Consider the following 18,843-nt stretch of genomic DNA (forward strand, 5'->3'; position numbering starts at 1 on the left):
CCCACTGAAGCTAAGCAGGATTGAGCCTTATCAGTGCTTGGATGGGAGACATCCTGGGAAAACTAGGTTGCTGCTGGAAGAGGCGTTAGTGAAGGCGTTAGTCTGTGTTGGTCCTAACGCCCCAGTATAGTGATGGGGACACTGTACTGTCAAAAAGCACGGCCCTTATATATATATATATGATTGGCTTCATCACTCTGTCTCCTCTCCACCAGTAAGCTGGTGTGTGGTGGGCGTTCTGGCACAATGGCTGTCGTCGCATCATCCAGGTGGATGCTGCACATTGGTAGTGGTTGAGGAGATTCCTCCCTTCCATTATGTAAAGCGCTTTGAGTACCCAGAAAACTGATATATAAATGTATCTCTGATATATAAATCTCTCTTTCTCACAGATCTACGCGGGACTCCTCATGCTTCACTGTGGTTTTAAACAATCTGCGAGTTTTCCTCATTTTTGATTGGCTGCAGATGGTGAGGGATTTTTTGCAGATGCCTGTGGAAAAAGAAGCAGCGCCTACCCACCAGCGCTGGCCAAGTGGCAGCAGTGACCAAGGCAGCACAGCGGCTGTCATGCCCAAAACTGTTAAGAGTGGCGTGGTCACTAAGCGATCCACTGTGCCGGTCATTCAAGATAAATACCTGGAGGTCAAACTCAATGTGACAGGTAACATCTTAACAATATTGTGTTACTTTCTAAAGGCAGATTTAGGAATTACATTGGGACATTTCAGACTTTTTGATGGCAAGGAAAAATTGGAATCCTCCTGATTTGCTTGTGAAGGACCTCCTTCCTAAAACATAAAAGCAGCTATATATTATGTATAAAAGCACAAATTATAAAGAAAAATGTAATAATAATATTTATAATAATAAAGTATATACAGTACTGTTTAAAAGTTTGGGTTTGGTAAGATTATTTTAATGTTTTTTAAATAAGTCTCTTACGCTCAGCTGAATTTATTTGCCTTTAAAAATATAATATAATATTATTACAATATTAAAATAATCCCGTAATTCAATAATTAAATTTAATAAATAATAAATTCAATAATCCTGAATTTTCAACATCCTTACTCCAGTCTTCTGTGTCACATGATCCTTCAGAAATCATTCTAATATGCAGATTTCCTGCTCAAAAAAACATTTGAATTATTATCAATATTGAAACCAGTTGTGCTGCTTAATATTTTTGTAGAAACCTTGATTAATGTTTGAATTTTTTTGGGAATCCTTTGATAAATAGAAAGATTAAGAACAGCAATTATTTGAAATATAAATCTTTTGTAACATTATAAATGTCTTTTATGTCAATTTAATGCATCATTGCTGAATAAAAGTATTAAACTACATTAAACAGTTTGTAGACAAACTTTGATGTTGGCTTGAGAAAGCCTAGCCAGAATATTTGAAGTAGTTTTAACAGCTTTAAGTTTGAAGGTTTTAAGTGTATAGGTTAAGTTTTAGTTTAGTAGTTTTTAAAAAAGATAGATAGATAGATAGATTAGAAATATTACATAGAATGGAATCTTAAATAAGTCTCTTTTTTCCCTCCAGGGACAGAGTTTGTGGTCGTTGAAGATTCTTCATGTTTGGACACCAACGCTATCATTCTGAAAGGCACTACTGTGCTGACATACAAGCCTCGACTTTTGGACAGGCCTTTCTCTGGCAGCTTAGCAGGCATTGAGGTAATTGCCCTGGACATCTGTGACTTTACAATATCCATGACATAAAAGAAAGCGTTGTTTTGATTGATTGATTTTAAATTTTTAATACCTATTTAGGTTTTCTCATGTCGGCTGGGCAGTGAGCAGGAAACGGCTTTGTCCATCATTGATCCTGTCAATGTGCAAATGGAGCTTTGTGGCTGCCCAACGTACCAGAGCAGTTCAGGGCTCCTCGATGCCTTCAACATAGCGGACTTTCCACCTCTCTTGGAGGTCAGTACTGAGTTGAATTGAACCACAGGTCAGGATTGAGCCAGAAGTGCACAATTCAAGATTTTGTTTCCCCCACAGATCCAGTTTCCTGCTCTAGATATCCGTCTTTCCTACAATGATGTGCAGCTTTTCCTTGCAATAGCTAAGTCCATTCCCACCACAGGATCCACCGGCCCATCAGACACTGCCACAGAAGCTGAGAGTTCAGCATCCACTGCCAGTACAGACCCAAAGCACAGCTTCAGGCTCAAGACTGAGGCTTTACTGGGTTTGTTCACTAATTAAAAAAATATTTCTATTATTTAAATACTTTAAAATATTAAAATATTGTCATTAACTCACGTTCATGTCATTCCAAACCTATATTCCTTTTTTTTTTCTAGTTACCTTTTCCATTCAATTGCAGTGATTGTGAGTCTTTAGGATTCAAAATGGAAACAACAGTTCTATACAAGTATTATAAAAGTGGTTAATTTGACTCATGTGCTGTATTCCAAGTCTGAAGGCATATAATAGCCTTGTTGTGATCATGCACTGAAAACACTGACATCCACAATTTTCCGAGTCATGAACAAATCGTTCAGACTGGTTTGCTCATGTCATTGGTTTAAAACAATACAAAACAAAGTCAGCGCACTGTTTCTCCCCATGTATTGAGCTCATCAGAGCACTACACTGTGACATTTCGAGCAGTAGATCTCTTCATCTGATCAGGAAGACGCCACATGAAAGATCACATTATAGTGTTCTGGAGAGCTCAATAATCTTTTTGTGGAAGCAACAGTGTGCTGACTTTTTGTATCATTAAAAAAAAACTATTTGGTTAGGCTCCTGTATTCCATATATTTTAGATTGTGCATGATTTCCATTGGTTTGAAATGACATAAAGGAATAGTTCACCTAAAAATGAACACACCTTCAAGTAAATATGTGACGTTTTTAGAAAAGAGCTTTGCTGAAGTTTCTACTAATATTTCATTGTAGAAGGTCAGCTTAAGCGGTTACAGGACCTTGGGTTCAGGAAGGAAGACTGCAGACGTGCACTCATTAACTGTAGAGGTACAGCAGTGCACTAGTCTACCAACATTGCAAAAGACACATGTGAATCCAAGAATGGTGTGTTGCATTGTCTATATTGGTGTACGTTGAATTATAGGTCAGTTGGACCAAGCTGCCACATGGCTGTGGGAGAATGCAGAGATCATGTCGAGCCGAAGCCGAGCTGACTCCGACTCCAGCAGCCACTCGGCTCATCCCCTATCTGGAGTGGAAGTGAAGGCCGAGAGCGTGTGTATCTGCTTCATCGATGACTGTCTGGACTGTGACGTCCCTCTGGCAGAGCTCACCTTCTCACGTGAGGATGACCGCATACTGTGATACTCCATATGTCACATATACTGTAGGCAGGCAATTCTGTAGCTGCTTTTCTCTTCCATCGCAGGTCTTTATGTTCTCCAGAGGATTGGGTCTATGCAGGAAGGCAAGGCTAGTTTCACTCTGTCTGGAGATTATTACAACAGAGAACTCTCAGGTGAGATCTCGGCACGCGTGTCTATATGTAAAAATAAATTAAAGTAGCAATCGTTTAATACAACAAAACCTAATAATAAACAGAGCAATTCCTATAGGGTCCTCGCACCATCGGTGCTAAAATCGGTGCTCAGCCCTAAAAATGACAAAAGCACATAACAAAATTACTAAAACTTAAACTAAAATTAAAATAGAAAATATAAAAATAATAAATACTATAATAGTATACAAACAGTACTAAAATAACACTGGCCCAATAAATATATTAAATATTAATATTAAACTGTTTTCATAATAAATATGAGGATTCTAGGCCATTATTAAATTAAGGAATTTTTCGATGTTGACCATTGTACGTTTGTTGAACGTAAAAAAACAAAACCATATAGGTCATTTTCAGGCAGTGAGTTGAGAAGTAATTGTGAACGGAGTGTAAACCCTACACTATGTATTTCTGTGTACATTCATAAGCACACACACTTGTCTCTGCTGGTCTACAGGCTGGGAGCCATTCATCGAGCCTTGGCCGTGTTTCCTGGATTGGCAGCGACAGGCGGCAGGCCGGCTCCATCCTCCTCGCCTGAAGATCGGAGTACGAGCCAAGCAGAGGCTGGATGTCAACATCACCTCTGTCTTACTGGGTACATAGTCTGGGTCAAACACACTCATAGGCCTCCATGCTTTTCTCTAACTGTTTGCTTCCATATTTATAAGTGGTATGTTAATATTGACACCCTTCTGCGGGCCTGTCGTCCTGACTCACAGAGCAGTACAGCACCACCAAGACTTCGTGGTTGGCAGATTACTGCAAGGAAGACGAGCAGTCGCCACAGCCCTCCACCACTCTGTCTTGGATGGGGTCATCAGTGGACCCCCCCTCCTTTGCCCAGAGTGAGTATTAGCCTTCTGCTTAACCTGCACTGGAGTGACATACCTGTCTAATAAATCTTATACTGCATTTTTTAAAGCTGAAGTGTGTAATTTAGGCACCAAATATAGATTACTGTTCAAAAGTGTCTTTGAGAGAAGTCTCTTATACTCACCAGAAATGCATTTGATAACTAATACAGTAAAAATAGTAATAATGTGAAATATTATTACTATTTTAAAATAACTGTTTTCTATTTTAAAGTGTAATATATTTTAAAGGTTTTTTTATTTATTTTTTTATTATCAACCCGTAATACTTTTTTGAGGATTCTTTGATGAATAGAAAGTTCAAAAGAACAGCATTTATTTGTAATAGAAATCTTTTACTGTCATTAATTACTGTCACTTCTGATTAATTGAATGTACTGTATCCTTGTAGAAAAAAAGGTTTAATTTCTTTTAAAAATATCCTACTGACCTCAAACTTTCGAAGGCTAAATTGAAAAATACAGATTTTTTTAATCAGGATTTCCAAACTCTCTCCATGTCTGTCACTGGTCTGACAAACGGAAGAAATCATCCCTACAAATCATTTGCTTATAGTTGTTTCTGCATTTTAAGCTAGGATAGAACAAAGCTAGGATGGCAGGATAGTCTTTTAACATCTTTACAATCACACACTTCAGCTTTAGACAAGTGAATGTTGAATGGTTTGAAAATTAATCCTTCAAATAAATGTATTGTAAAATACACAATTCACAGAGTTTAAACCCAGAATATCAACAACAAATTTAAATGTAAATCTCATCATGCTGAATGAGTGACTAACAATTAGTTCTATCTGTATTTTTAGAGAAGATCGCAACATATACTACCATGATGTGTGCTACTCATTCTACCCTTCTCTTTGACCGTATGCGTCTCCGCTCCTCTTCCTACAGCCTCCTAGCATGTCTCTCTCTTCTCCTTTTCTCTCTGCTGTCAGGTCTTCCTCTTGCCTACCTTAGAACTAGAAGCTCTACCAGCTTGACTTGTCTCGAGCAGCAGATTCATGCCCGAGGTACAGTTCATAGACGCGTAGCCAACTTTAGAGAAGTCAGAAGGCCGTTGTGTTTGGTATCGTAGAGCTTAGGATACCATCGTTCTCTGGGCTTTTTTTTCTAACCTTAACCCATGATTTACCCCTGATTTACCCCATGACCCTAACCCATTATCATGTATGCATATTAAATATGTTTTGTGTGAAATGGTTTGATACCATATTTTTCTTTAAATCATGCTGTCTTGGTACAGAGTTTATGAATGTGTTGTGAAATTGTTACTGAATTTTCATTTATAGTCTGTGGCATCTCCATTAATGTATGATTTGGGCCATACCTTAAGGAGGAACATTTCTAGCTAATTTTCCTCCAAAATATGTTTTTGGTGCACAATACCTGATATAGCTGGCATTATTCACAATCTTGAGTGGCTGATTTTATATTCATGCCATGTTTCAGCGGATATGAAGCTCTCCAAGAGGAGGCAGCCGTTTGTGCCCTATGCCTTGCGCAACCATACTGGCTGCACTATGTGGTTTGCTACTCTTACTACCACACCAACCAGGTCAGAAGAGCTCACACTACAGTATTTAACTATATTTTATATTTCGGGAAAATACATGGTGGTTCTGCTGTGTCCACAGAGTGGCACTATCTCACAGCAGTAGTGCCGACTCCATATCTGAAGTGAATGGGCCTGGAACAGATGATACGCACAACATCAGCCAGTGGAGAGAGGTGCTGCCTGGGGAGGAGCTCCCTTTTGAGTTTGAGGCCCGGGAGAAACTGAGACACAGGTAGCGGAGGGTGTCTCTTATGTAAAGGCAAATCCAATAGGCTTTGAATGTGCTAATGTTGGACAGGATAGTCTATGTTGAAATGTTTTTGACTTTAAAGCTTACTTGTTTTTGCTGTACTGTTTGCTTCTCAATACCTCATTGATTTTACTTTTCATCTCTTTGCTGATAATGTGATCTGACCTCAGACACACCCATGAGCTGAAACTCCACCAGCTGCTGGTGCGTGTTGTGGGCTGGGAGCAGGTGAAGCCAGTGTCAGTGGACAAGGTTGGAGTGTTCTTCCGCTACGCCGCCCCTGATCGAAACAACCCCTCGAGCACTGTGAGTTAATGGGTCAAACATTTTATAATTGTGCAAATTTAGTAGTTCGTTATGTGGAGAAGGAAGTTTTGACCTTCATTCGAACTATAAAATCATTAGTAATTCATAAATGCATTATATTAGCGATTCTCTACATTGAAGTCTTGGATTTCTCTCATGGGTCTTTGATGTGAATGTTTTAGTTTTTTTTCCCTCTTTCGTTATTTGATCATTTTGAGATATAAAATCTTTTAGTAGTTCATGAAAAATGGAAATAATGCTTCATAAAAATTTAATGACCTGGCTTTTCTAGGTTGGCAGCCCAATTAGCAGAACCAACATCATACACCCTCATGTATATGTAAGTGTTTGTACCTCATACCATTACACCAAATTATCCTAGAGTTTGTACACAGTCTATAATCTCTGTTTAGTTCTCAGCCTTGCCGCCTGTTCGAGTGGTTTTCTCTATCACTATGGAGGGCAGTGCACGTAAGGTCATTACGGTGCAGTCAGCGCTCACAGTTAAGAATCGTCTTGAGGTTCCCATGGAAGTGCGACTAGACAGCCCTTCGGCTCCAGACAGTAAGTGTCTACAAACCCACACACACACTGTTTGCTATGGTTTACCTGTGTTTATTTATTATGGATCTTATTTTAACTGTTTACCTTCTATAGAACCTGTTGTCCTGCCACCCATCCTGCCCGGAGAGGCCTTGGCCATCCCTCTCCATCTGACCTCTTGGAGGCTTCAGGCAAGACCTAAAGGCTTAGGGTTGTTCTTCTGTAAGGTGCCCATCCATTGGACTACTGTGGAGCGGTCTGGTGACGTCAGCAGCAGCAAGAGGGAGTGCCAGTCAGCAGACTTTGATGAACAACTCAAACGCAACTTCAGGTAAAAACAGGCTGGGAGGAGAAAGAAAATATCAAAGGCGAATGAAACTTGAGTTGTAAACAGTTTTGTTCTTTTTTTTTTTTTTTTTTTAAGGTTTTGTGTCGTCATTAAGAAAGAGAACTACCCTGAACAGCAGCCTGCCAAAACTGTGGCGGGAGGTACAAAGCAGATCTACCGCCAACCAGGTCACACCATCTATCTGCTGCCCACCCTAGTGCTGGCCAACCTCCTTCCCTGTGACCTCAACTACTACATCAAAGGGACCTCAATCAAGGGAACCATGAAACCGGGCAAAGAGGCAGTGCTGCATGCTGTAGACACATCACAAAATATAGAATTAGGTGAATTGGACTACATGCTACATTTCTTTTACATATTTGACATGAAAATTTACCCATTTGCTTTTTTAATCCACATAAAGCATTCACAAGTATGCTGTTTGTTCTTAGGTGTGCTCCTAGAGAACTTTCCTGTTTGTAAGGAGCTGCTCATCCCTCCCGGTACACAAAATTATGTGGTGCGTATGCGGCTATACGATGTCAACAAACGGCTGCTCTGTCTCACCATTCGGATTATTCTCAGAGCCCAAGGAGCATTAAAAATCCTCATCTCTGCTTCTTACTGGCTGGTCAACAAAACTGGTATGCTTTCATATCTAAACATTGACTACAGATTGATGATCTGAATTCAAGACTTAAATTGTACTGCACCATGTCTGTAATATTTTCATTGATTATTGTGTACGCAGGGCTGCCTCTGATCTTCCGCCAGGACAATGGGAAAACGGATGCCGCTGGGCAGTTTGAGGAGCATGAGTTAGCCAGGAGTTTGAGCCCACTGCTCTTTTGCTACACTGACAAAGAGCAACCCAATATGTGAGTGCAAGAGAAGGGGAAAAACCAAAGAACATTGTGTGTTCACACCATGCCCACCCATCAAATGCTTTTGAATAAATTATCTAATTTAATTAACCTGCAATAATTCCACAGCCAGAGTTATTTATTTATTATCCAACATAGCAGAAATGTAATTTAACTGCATAACTACCCCTTATTAAAGCTCTCTAAAGTCTTGTCCTCTTTGAACAGGTGCACCATGCGGATCGGTAAAGGGATCCACCCAGATGGTGTTCCAGGATGGTGCCAGGGTTTCTCTCTGGATGGGGGCAGTGGAGTGAGAGCACTCAAAGTCATCCAGCATAGCAACAGACCCGGACTCATCTATAATATAGGTAATAAGGAATGCTTATACTATTTTAAGAAATGTTTCTCTTGCATTGTGGTATCTGCTAAGTCAGGGATGTCTAATACTGCTCCTGGAGGGCCAACATCCTGAAGAGTTTAGCTTCAACTTCCCGCAACGCTCCTGACCGGAAGTTTCTAGTAATCCTAAAGACATTGATTAGCAGGTTCAGGTGTGTTTGATTAGAATTAAACTCGGCAGGACAGTGGCCCTCCAGAAGCAGGATTGGACACCCCTGTGCTAAGGTGATTTAATAATGGAATATAATGTCTTATTATAGGAATAAATGTGAGAAAGGGGAAAGGGCGTTATCGTGACACACACATTGTGACCTTTGCTCCACGATACCTACTTGACAATCGATCATCTCACAAGTTAGCCTTCTCGCAGAGGGAATTTGTCAGAGGAAAGGTGGGAGTCCATGTTTTCATTGTGTTTGTCTTTGTGCTATGTTTTAATGTATCATAAAAAATACATGATAATGTTTTGTTTGTTATGATGACCTGCTGTAGGGTACAGCAAATCCAGATGGATATATCTCCACCCTGCCAGGATCCAGTGTGGTGTTCCACTGGCCTAGAAATGACTATGATCAGCTTCTCTGTGTCCGTCTTATGGATGTACCCAACTGCACCTGGTCTGGAGGTTTTGAGGTCAACAAACCTAAATCTTTCCACATCAACATGAGGTACCTCATGCCACCAAATACACTCACTCTCTAGAGATGGCTGAACAGAACAGAAAATGACTGAGGAAAAAGTTCTTGATTTCATAGACATATATACCTCTCATTATATGTTCCATAGGGACACTTTAGGGAACTGCTTCTTCCTGCGTGCTGAGATTGCTTTGAAAGGAGCGACGCATCAAATCTCATTCAGTGACACTGACCAGCTGCCCCCACCCTTCCGTATAGATAACATCTCTGAGGTAAGTCCTCAGAGGGGACACATTATCAAGTATTGTAAGGCAGTAGAATGGTTCAGAAGATTTGAGACTAAAGAGTAGCACTAAGATGGTTGGGAATATGCCCTGGCCTTTACTTGAACCCGGGTCACCCATGAGAATTTGTCGGAGCACATGAATAAGAATGCCGTACTAACCGCAAGCCCAAACCTAAATTGTTTAAGAAATGTTGGTGCTACTCTTGAATTTCTGAAATGTCATAGGGAGACATTTGGTTCTGTTTTCTGTTTACTGTTTCTGACTTCCTAAAATAATGACATTTATCAAGACAATATTATTTCGTTTCAGTGTTCAATTCTGGACACAATAACATTCATGAAAGAGGCATAGCAAGATAAAGCACATTTTACTTAATTTTTTACCTGTTATTAATATCATCCTGTTATCTGGGGTTTAATGGGGGATTTGCAGGTGTGCACGTTTTCCGTCACCTTCCTCCAACCCCAAAGCCAGTTTTCCCGTCATATGATCTGTTGGTGGTTTTAAATTTACTGAGCGAGACACCATTCTAGCCATTACAATAGGTGGATATAAAGCTTTTGTCACATGAAATAGCTCTTTTACTCCCCCTGGCTTGACTTAAGCAATCGATTCATCCGTCAAGCATTGAATTCACACCTGGCAGCTCTATGTCCGATGGCTTCTCTGTCTCAGTGCTGCCCCTACATCAAAACAGATTTTTTGTAAAAAAAAAAATTATCTGCTAATAATTATTTTGGCCAGACATTTTGCTGCTCTTTTTGTGTGGGTCTTGATATTAAACAATAAAAAGTCTGTTGGTGCTGGGATTAGAAACATTCTCAATGATTTATCTTGGCGTTTCATCATCAAACACTCTTGTCCAGGATAGAAGTATCCTAGATCTTCCTGCTTGCACTTTGCTTTACTGTCACTGGCAATATGTCCCTCTCGACTCATAGGCCTTCTCTAAAAGCTTTCCCTAAGGCGCTGTGAGCTGGTGCTTTTATTCAACCATCTTCTTTTTTATCTCTGACACCAAAACTTCAGGTCTGATCTTGCCAACATATTGAGAGACAAATTCAATGTTTTCCCAGGTCTACTGTCAGCTGCCAATTCTGTGCCATGTTATTTAGTTTTATTCAAGCTGATGGATAGCTTTGATTTACTTCTGGGATCTTATGATGGCAGTGTAAATGGCCTCTAAAATGGTCTTAAAGCTTATTGCAGAACCACAATCTCCACAAACTCTTTGGTTACACATGTCCTCTTTACCTCAGGTGCCTATCCAGTTCTGGCAACACGGAGTGGCTGATATCCGGCTACACACAGAGGTAAAAGCCGGGGCAGTTCTGGACTACGCTTGCGATGAACCTATTCTTCAACCCTACCTCACCCTCACTGTGAAGGGAGCCGGATCTTCAGAGGTTACCGCTGACATGAACTTCTTTAGAGAATACAACAAGCTCTACTATGAGAACTTCATCTACATTGCTGCGTCCTTTACATTCTCAGAGTGAGTTCTCCACCTTTAATTCTTTTCCAAATAGTTTACTCATCCTTGGAATTGGTTATTTGACCAATTTCAAGCAGAAAACTTTCCAGTGGCTGACTCACTCAAATATGACCTCTTCAAATTGGTGTTTGTAAATATAAGTAAATATTCACTTGAGGTTGACATTTTGATTTGATAACAGAGATGGAGGAAAAAGGCCAGTGGGGAAGAAGCGGGCGGTCAGCTGTGCTGAACTGGTGCTGGATGTGGAGACAAAAACACAGAGAGTAATCCTAAAGAAAAAGGTCTGCTTATATTCTTTCTCAGCCTTATATCTGCCAGTTTCCCCATTTCTAGTTTATTCTCAAAGGTTCTCATATTTCTTTGTCTGTTTAGGAGCCTGGAAAGCGTTCCCAACTTTGGCGGATGACCGGAACAGGAATGCTCTGTCATGAGGGTTCATCACCTCCACAGAGCAAACCTTCTCAGCCTCGACCCCTCACTTCATCTTTAGTGCTTGACATTGCTGGACTGGCTGCAGTGACAGACAACAGGTTACTTAAACTCTTCACAGCACAACAAAGGACAACTTGTGCTGTCTATCTTAAGCTTGTTCTTGTCCCTCTGGAGAGTAAACATTATCATGGTGTGTGGGTGTCATTTCTCACGTATCTTGCATTTTCTTTTTTAGCTATGAGCCTCTGATGTTGAGACGGCCAGACAACCGCCGCAGCACCACCCAGACATGGCACTTCAGCTCTGGCATGTTGACCTGTGGTTTGCCCAGACTAGTCGTCCAGGTCTGTCCTTCTTCTTTCATCCAATTTATTTTTTTGCTTCTCAATTGCTTTTTTTCCAGTATGACAGAATCTGTGGCTCTTTCAAATATTGTATGTGCTGTTTTAGGTAAGAGGAGGATTATCTGGCCTGTATGATGGTGCCGAGGTGGTACTGGGACCAGACTCTGGTGTTTTGGAACCGACACCAGAGCAACAGTTTATCAACCAGAAAATGAGACCTGGCTCAGGTGTACTGTCCGTACAGGTCCTGCCTGATGGGCCCACGCGAGTACTACAGGCAAGACACCCCTCCTGTCTCGTTGTTATTGAATTGCATGGTTGGGATAGCATGCCATCTGAAACCAAATGAAATGGAATCAGTTCTTATCTTTCTTTCACACTTTCTAATATAATGAAAAGCTGCATACCTCATTTCAGATCAGTGACTTCAACCAACGGCGCGTGAATAGACCCTCTCCCAGCACTGAGGAAGACCAGAATAAAGAGAGTGCTCAGATGAAAGTTCCTGAGGAGGAGCTTGAGGTAAAAAACATGTTTTTGTTTGTCCAGCAGATTGATTGATTGTGGAATTTTACCATCATTGTGTTTCCAGTAAAAAACAAATTAGCATAGTGTTATCAAATATTGAATTTGGAAGTTCAAACCTCCCTATTTATGCCCTTGTGTGTAGGTGTTGGTGAATCTAGACGAAGGAGTGGGTCTATCACTGGTGAATAAGCTCCCTGAAGAGCTAGTGTTTGCCACCCTGTCTGGCATTGATGTGCACTTCACCCGCACCGCTGCCAGCCAGGTACTGGAACTTACAGTGAGAGACATTCAGGTAAGCATCCACAGACCTAAATGCATTCATCCAATGTTTGGGAATTACTCACTTTGGTTTAGGAATGGCACAATATGGTTGACGATTAATGAGACTAATTAGTTTATCTAGATTTTTTCTGATCATTCACCATATGTCTTTACTCTCTCATCTATTGCAGGTGGACAATCAGCTCCTGGGCTCCACTCACCCTGTTTTGCTGTCTGTGACTCCAGGCTCCATTGAAAGTACTACAGTGGACTCAGGTCCTGCTCTGCAGGTCAACGCTGTTAAAGTGCCCAGCAGTCTTATGCTCACAGACCTTTTTAAGGTGAAAGCAGTGAACTTATGGATTCACTTTCTCACCAAAATGCTTCAGGCTTATCTGTACATCTTCCTTTGACTTCAGGAGTTTGATTATAGATTTTACTCTCTGCCTTGCAGCATTTGATGGTCACAGCACGCCGCTATACTGTCATCATTGAGGAAAAGCTCTTGATGAAACTGCTCATATTCTTTGGCTACGGTCAGACAGAGGGAGGTGCGTAGTGGGTATCCCTCTGGTGTATAGAATGGGGAATTAATTATGCTCTGCTAAGTACATGATTTTGTGTTTCAGAGGTAGAGAAGCTGGATGAGAACCTCTATGAGAAAGCCAGCGAAGATGCAGGAACTCCAAAGCGCTATTATTTTGAAAACTTGAAGATCAGTGTCCCTCAGGTCAAGCTGAGCGTCTTCACCTCTCACAAGTTGCCCCCTGACCTCAAGGTACAAGAGCCACAGTAGAATCAACTGTAGTACTATAAGTGCCTCACTGGTTGCAGTTTTGTTGTTGAAAGTTTGCGTTATGCTGTGATGTGGTTGTCTGCATTATAATCAAGCATTGTTCTGCACAGGCCTTGAAGGGAACCCTTGGGTTCCCACTCATTCGGTTTGAAGATGCGATCATTAATATGTACCCCTACACTCGAGTCCATCCCTATGAGACACAGGAGATGATCATCAGTGACATCCTCAAGCACTTTAAAGAGGTCATAAACATTCTTCGTTCTGAATTATGTTTACATTATATTTTCATACTGTACATTGTGGTATAAGCGTTTGCATCACCGCAGTGTGATTTCATCAGCTCTTGGACTTTTTGTAGGAGCTTATCAGTCAGGCGGCTCAGATCCTGGGCTCAGTGGACTTCCTGGGCAACCCCATGGGCTTACTGAACGACGTCACTGAGGGTATGAATGAACTCATCAAGTATGGCAACGTTGGAGGGCTCATCCGCAGTGTTACACATGGTGTTTCCAACTCAGCTGCCAAGGTAAGAAAATTTCACAATCTTACTGTCGACTTCACCAGTCCATCTCACACTGCATGATATGCATGATCATTTAAGTATTTCACAGGGTTATTTGAACTATTCCCAAATATATGATAAAGTCCATCTGTTTAGCTGCAAAGTACCAGAGCTGTAACTGCAAGACATGAATTCACTGAGTGCAAGGCCAAGTCATAACGAAAAATAAAGCAAGAGAACGAATTTTCCTCAGTGATCTGGTCTGTTCAAATGTAAATTAGAAGCTGAAGTTGTTTATTTCACAGACTTCTTATTGAATGTTTTTGAAGAAGTGTCCAAGCAGTCTGCCTGAGCAGAACACTAAAACTAGCCACATGTTGTAATTTGATGATTTCCAGGAGAAGAATAGGAACAGCATTGGAAGGTCAAATGCACATGATGTTCACCAGCAGAGCAATCTGACCTGATTTTCCTCATAATATGCAATAAAGTGGTGAAGGTTCACTGAGGTTTATTAGTTTTGGTCTCCCTGTGTAAACAGGCAGGATTCTGCATGTTTACAGAATCATTGGAACACCGGCATTTAATAGTTTTGTCAGCATAAAAGTTGAATATCAGCCCTGTAACTTTCTCATGAACATTATAAGAAGTTTGTTTGAGCAGATGGAATTGGCTCATGGCACCAGTGTGGGAATGTGTGTACTCGTATGTGGTTGCAGTTGTGTGTGGTCAGACCTGAGCCTCCACTTCATGTCCTGTAGCCAGCTCTCAGCATGTCTGTCTAACAGGCCATCGCACCACGTCCTTCATTGGCAGCCAGCTCACTGTCAGACAGCGCTTTGTATGCTTTTCCCTCTGTCCGCTCCCTCTGTGCTCTCATTTACTTTCCTTCCAGCCACACTCGCCAAGCTAATGTCTTAAGTACTCATAGCATGGGACAACACTATGTCTAAATCAGCACTTTCACATTCGCACTTCGCTGCTTTTTAGCCAAGGTGAGTTTGTTTAAATATGCTCATCATACTGAATAATTATAGTTGGTATTTGAAGTCCATTTCTTTGACTTCAGCTATACTTTTGGCTGTAGTAACTGTTTAGGTCTTTGATCATTACCCACCGAACTGCTGAACAAATGCTTAGGTTTGCTTGAGGAAATAAAAACTTTCTCTTTTGGCTGCTTTTTTGCCACTAATTCAATTTCATGAGTATAAACAAATTATTACTCCCCCTGGAGAACTTCCAGCAGCATGAATAAAAATGTTTTGCCAAAATCATCCACCAACTGTATAAGGCTCCATGTCATACCGCTTGGGGTGGAAAAACTTTAATGAAAGATATAAAAGGCATTTGAGAGCTTTGGTTTGATCAAGTGCCTAGAAAGCTTGAGGTTTATTGTATTTGCAAAGATTACTATTAGTTTTTGTAACTTATGTCAGTGGCCACCCAGAATTTATTTTGGAACATGTGCAGACATCAGGAATTCTCCGTTGTTAGTTTTACCTTTATGGGGGCCTGGGCCTTTTTTAATAGGTATTTCAGCTAATGCACCCTCCATTGACTGCAGTGTGTCTGTGCCTCCAACCTTCTCCACAGATTTTCTTTCAATAGCACCTATACTTTAAACACACATTTGAATTCATATTGAGCAATGCATTAGACATATTTTCCAGCAAAGTTACCCCCTGCTGCATAAAGCTGTTTTTTCCATCACTGTTTCCATGTCTCGAATAGCCTTAAACTCTCTTGCTGTGGATCAGGATTTACCTTCATCAGTTTGTACAGTTTTTCACATCTCTGTCAGACTCAACCACTTCTTGGCAATCACATCATGGTTTTCATTCCTCTACATCTTCTTTCTCACACACACTGGAATACATTCCCGCTCACCTCTAGGGGCCCTGCTTTGAGATGGGATGGTCTAATGGCTCAAGAAGGGGTGGTGTGGGGGGGCCATAAACTTGAAAGTTTTCTGATCCTCCTCTCCCTCCCGCAAACTCATATCTGGTAAATGTATTGGTATAATTTCACAGCCAAGCCTAAAAAAAGGGAAGAGAGTGAGAGAGAGGGAGGTGGAAGAGGAGGAGGAGTAGAGAATCTGAGCTGGCCTTCAGATGAACTCACCAGGGACTTTGCTTGGAGGGGTCATCCCAAGTTCATGCCTGGCTCTTGCTTGAATTCTGCAGAATGTGCCTGTGTTTATAAAGTGCTCTGGCTGCAGTAGGGAGCTCACTGGGCCTGTAACACAAACTCCCTTCCAGGAGGCACCTGCAGGGGACCTGAGGGGGGCCACTCTGGGCAAAGTCAGGTCAACTGTGCCAAGAGGGGGGAGCGCCACCCCATTAGACAAATTACAGCCTGATATATCTGACAGCTGGATGAGATGGTGTGTAAAATCAGTTATCTGTAAAATCGTGTATCCTCAGTTCAGCAGTGGAAGGGTTTGAGAACCATGGTGGTTGCCCAGAATGTGGCTCCCTTGCAAATAAAGCTTGAGTGACTGTGACCGTAAGACATTAGAAATAAATTTGTCTCATGAACTTATAGGAAAATAGAATAGTTGATTTGCATGATTTTGTTTGACTGCAGTCCACAGTATAAACAGCTGAAGAGCTACATGAACTTTTGCTGAAAATGAGACAGGAACCACAGTAAGTCATTGATGTGTCCTAAAGTTGACAGTCCACTCCTTAAGGTCAATGCAGGCAGTCCACTCCTTCGGGTCACTGTGGGGGGTTTTCACTAACTGAAAAGACCAGTGTCAGCAACTGTTCGAATTCCTGATGTATTGACAAATGTTCGAATAACAAATTCAAAGATTCTTGTATAAATGTATTTCATGCCACATGTAGTTTGGTTTGTTTTCTTATTGGTACAATTAACTTATTAATACTGCATAATTATAGAAATGTCTTCATTTTATAGTTAAATATTTTCTTTATTCATTTAAGTGGCAATGCTTCTTTCTGGTATGAGAATTGTTCATTTGTAGTACATATAATCTACTTTTCTTTTGTTGTTGTTAAATGTTTATCTGCCTGTGCAGTTTGCAGGTACCTTATCAGATGGATTGGGCAAGACAATGGACAATCGGCATCAGACTGAACGAGAGTGCATTCGCTATCATGGAGCCACCAGTGGAGAGCACCTTGTGGCAGGGATTCATGGTCTTGCTCATGGTACATCAAAACATTTGGCATTTCATATGCTCAATATTAAGGCACTTATTGTACCATTGTGCAGTATTATAAGATTGTTATTGTACTGTACCATGATTTGTCCACTGAACCTAACTTGCCGATTCATTGCTGTGTAGGCATCATTGGCGGTCTGACCAGTGTGATAACATCAACGGTGGAGGGAGTGAAGACTGAGGGGGGTGTCAGTGGATTTTTCTCTGGTCTGGGGAAGGGATTGGTCGGCACAGTGACAAAACCTGTGGCAGGAGCTTTGGATTTTGCCTCCGAAACAGCACAAACTGTCAGAGAAATGGCCAGCCTAAGCAACAGGTATTTTCCACTCAATTATGTATTCAGGTTTTTTTTTTTTCTATTATGGAAAAGGATGACAGACATTTTTAGATGAATGGCATATCCATGGCCTTGTTCATGGCCCTTTTCCAGTGCAGGGTGCCAGAGCTGGTGTCCAAGGTGGAAAACAAAACAGAAACAAATCAGTCTGAAGAGGTTATTAAAAAAACTTCAGAAACAATGCAGTGAATATCACATTGCTCAGCGCCTCCAGTCACCTAATTTTTAAAGTCTGTCTAAAATAAAAAATATTTTAGATATATTATTACTATCAATTTACTATAAATTTTATGTTACATCTACTAAACATTGCATCAGATTACTTTTAAATTCTTAAAACTACTGACATTAATAGTCATAAAGACCATAATGCATATTGTTTGTAGTCACGCAGTCAGTTACATCATTGTTCAGCTGGAAGTCAGTGGAATATATCCCCTTGTTGAGCACTGGCTTCGGCACGGGAACCATCACCATTTCAGTAGAAAAGGGGTATCTGTGGTTCAATGTTTATAGCTCTTACAACTTTGCAAAGCCTTCGTGACCTCTCTGTTGATGTGCCCATAAATCCCACCTGCCTTTTGATGAGTTTAGCTTGTGGCTAGTCAAACTCTACACTAATGAACACCTGCTAATGATCCAAAGCACAATCCAGAACTGGTCGAAGAACTTGCCTACTGTTTTAAGAGCAGCCTTCAGGGTCTCACCTTCACTTCATCCTCTAAAGTCAGCAGCTCTACCTGAGGTTTTATGAGGGGGCCCAAAACCAGGTCATATTACACAGGCTGTCTGGTATGTAAAGCCATTTGTTCTTCATTTGCCTATGTATATGTGCAGTCGGGAGTGTTTGTGGTTTTACTGCTTCAACTAAAGGAGGAATGAGTTTCAGGCCCTCTCACCATTCCCCTTGAATGGAGAGAGGCTGTGTGTGTGTGTGTGTGTGCGCGCGTAGAAGAGACCTGCTGGTGAACTGTGCTGTGTAGAGCTGGGGGAGTTTAAGGGAGAGGCATTCGGAGCGTGCCTGCCACAGTGCGGCCAAGAGTTCAGCCAGAGTTCACACCGAAAATGTGCAGGATTCATGGGTCACAGCGGATGCAGTCTGACCCAACTATTACATGTTCTCAATAACACATTTTGCAGGTAGTACTTCAGCAGCAAATCTTCACATCCTCTCTGTCTTGAGGGATCAATCTCTATCCATCAACAACTGGATGTGGCGATTCCCAGTTGAGCTTTCTTCCCTTTCAGTCTGATATGTTCATGATGTTACCCCCATTTTGCACATTCTCTTGCAAACCATGTCAGTAGTCACTGTAGATTTATCAGGATATGTTTGCCTCTTGCTGGTCAGGAGTATGTGTCATATGTATTCTCTCAGACCGCAAACAGG

At 41.2% G+C, this 18,843-nt stretch overlaps 1 protein-coding gene across 5 annotated transcripts in view; it reads left to right on the plus strand.

Moving 5' to 3' along the window:
• The window catches only part of vps13d (vacuolar protein sorting 13 homolog D), a 43,367-nt gene that overhangs the window by 18,516 nt on the left and 6,008 nt on the right, over positions 1-18,843 (plus strand). For all 5 annotated transcript variants that reach the window (XM_082144332.1, XM_082144334.1, XM_082144331.1 and 2 more), the window contains 36 exons: positions 393-664; positions 1,555-1,688; positions 1,785-1,940; positions 2,019-2,208; positions 2,925-2,999; positions 3,097-3,294; positions 3,382-3,471; positions 3,971-4,111; positions 4,236-4,361; positions 5,840-5,945; positions 6,025-6,177; positions 6,366-6,501; positions 6,794-6,841; positions 6,915-7,065; positions 7,159-7,375; positions 7,469-7,716; positions 7,825-8,016; positions 8,124-8,250; positions 8,464-8,606; positions 8,898-9,028; positions 9,130-9,305; positions 9,424-9,547; positions 10,822-11,057; positions 11,239-11,341; positions 11,433-11,590; positions 11,728-11,836; positions 11,943-12,113; positions 12,254-12,358; positions 12,507-12,656; positions 12,817-12,966; positions 13,080-13,176; positions 13,255-13,403; positions 13,532-13,666; positions 13,783-13,950; positions 16,970-17,102; positions 17,240-17,432. In XM_082144332.1, coding sequence (XP_082000458.1) covers positions 393-664; positions 1,555-1,688; positions 1,785-1,940; positions 2,019-2,208; positions 2,925-2,999; positions 3,097-3,294; positions 3,382-3,471; positions 3,971-4,111; positions 4,236-4,361; positions 5,840-5,945; positions 6,025-6,177; positions 6,366-6,501; positions 6,794-6,841; positions 6,915-7,065; positions 7,159-7,375; positions 7,469-7,716; positions 7,825-8,016; positions 8,124-8,250; positions 8,464-8,606; positions 8,898-9,028; positions 9,130-9,305; positions 9,424-9,547; positions 10,822-11,057; positions 11,239-11,341; positions 11,433-11,590; positions 11,728-11,836; positions 11,943-12,113; positions 12,254-12,358; positions 12,507-12,656; positions 12,817-12,966; positions 13,080-13,176; positions 13,255-13,403; positions 13,532-13,666; positions 13,783-13,950; positions 16,970-17,102; positions 17,240-17,432 — 5,391 coding nt within the window. The remainder of the gene's footprint in view (positions 1-392; positions 665-1,554; positions 1,689-1,784; positions 1,941-2,018; positions 2,209-2,924; positions 3,000-3,096; positions 3,295-3,381; positions 3,472-3,970; positions 4,112-4,235; positions 4,362-5,839; positions 5,946-6,024; positions 6,178-6,365; positions 6,502-6,793; positions 6,842-6,914; positions 7,066-7,158; positions 7,376-7,468; positions 7,717-7,824; positions 8,017-8,123; positions 8,251-8,463; positions 8,607-8,897; positions 9,029-9,129; positions 9,306-9,423; positions 9,548-10,821; positions 11,058-11,238; positions 11,342-11,432; positions 11,591-11,727; positions 11,837-11,942; positions 12,114-12,253; positions 12,359-12,506; positions 12,657-12,816; positions 12,967-13,079; positions 13,177-13,254; positions 13,404-13,531; positions 13,667-13,782; positions 13,951-16,969; positions 17,103-17,239; positions 17,433-18,843) is intronic.

The sequence above is a fragment of the Leuciscus leuciscus genome (genome assembly GCF_965113295.1).
Source record: "Leuciscus leuciscus genome assembly, chromosome: 18".
Lineage (NCBI taxonomy): Eukaryota > Metazoa > Chordata > Actinopteri > Cypriniformes > Leuciscidae > Leuciscus > Leuciscus leuciscus.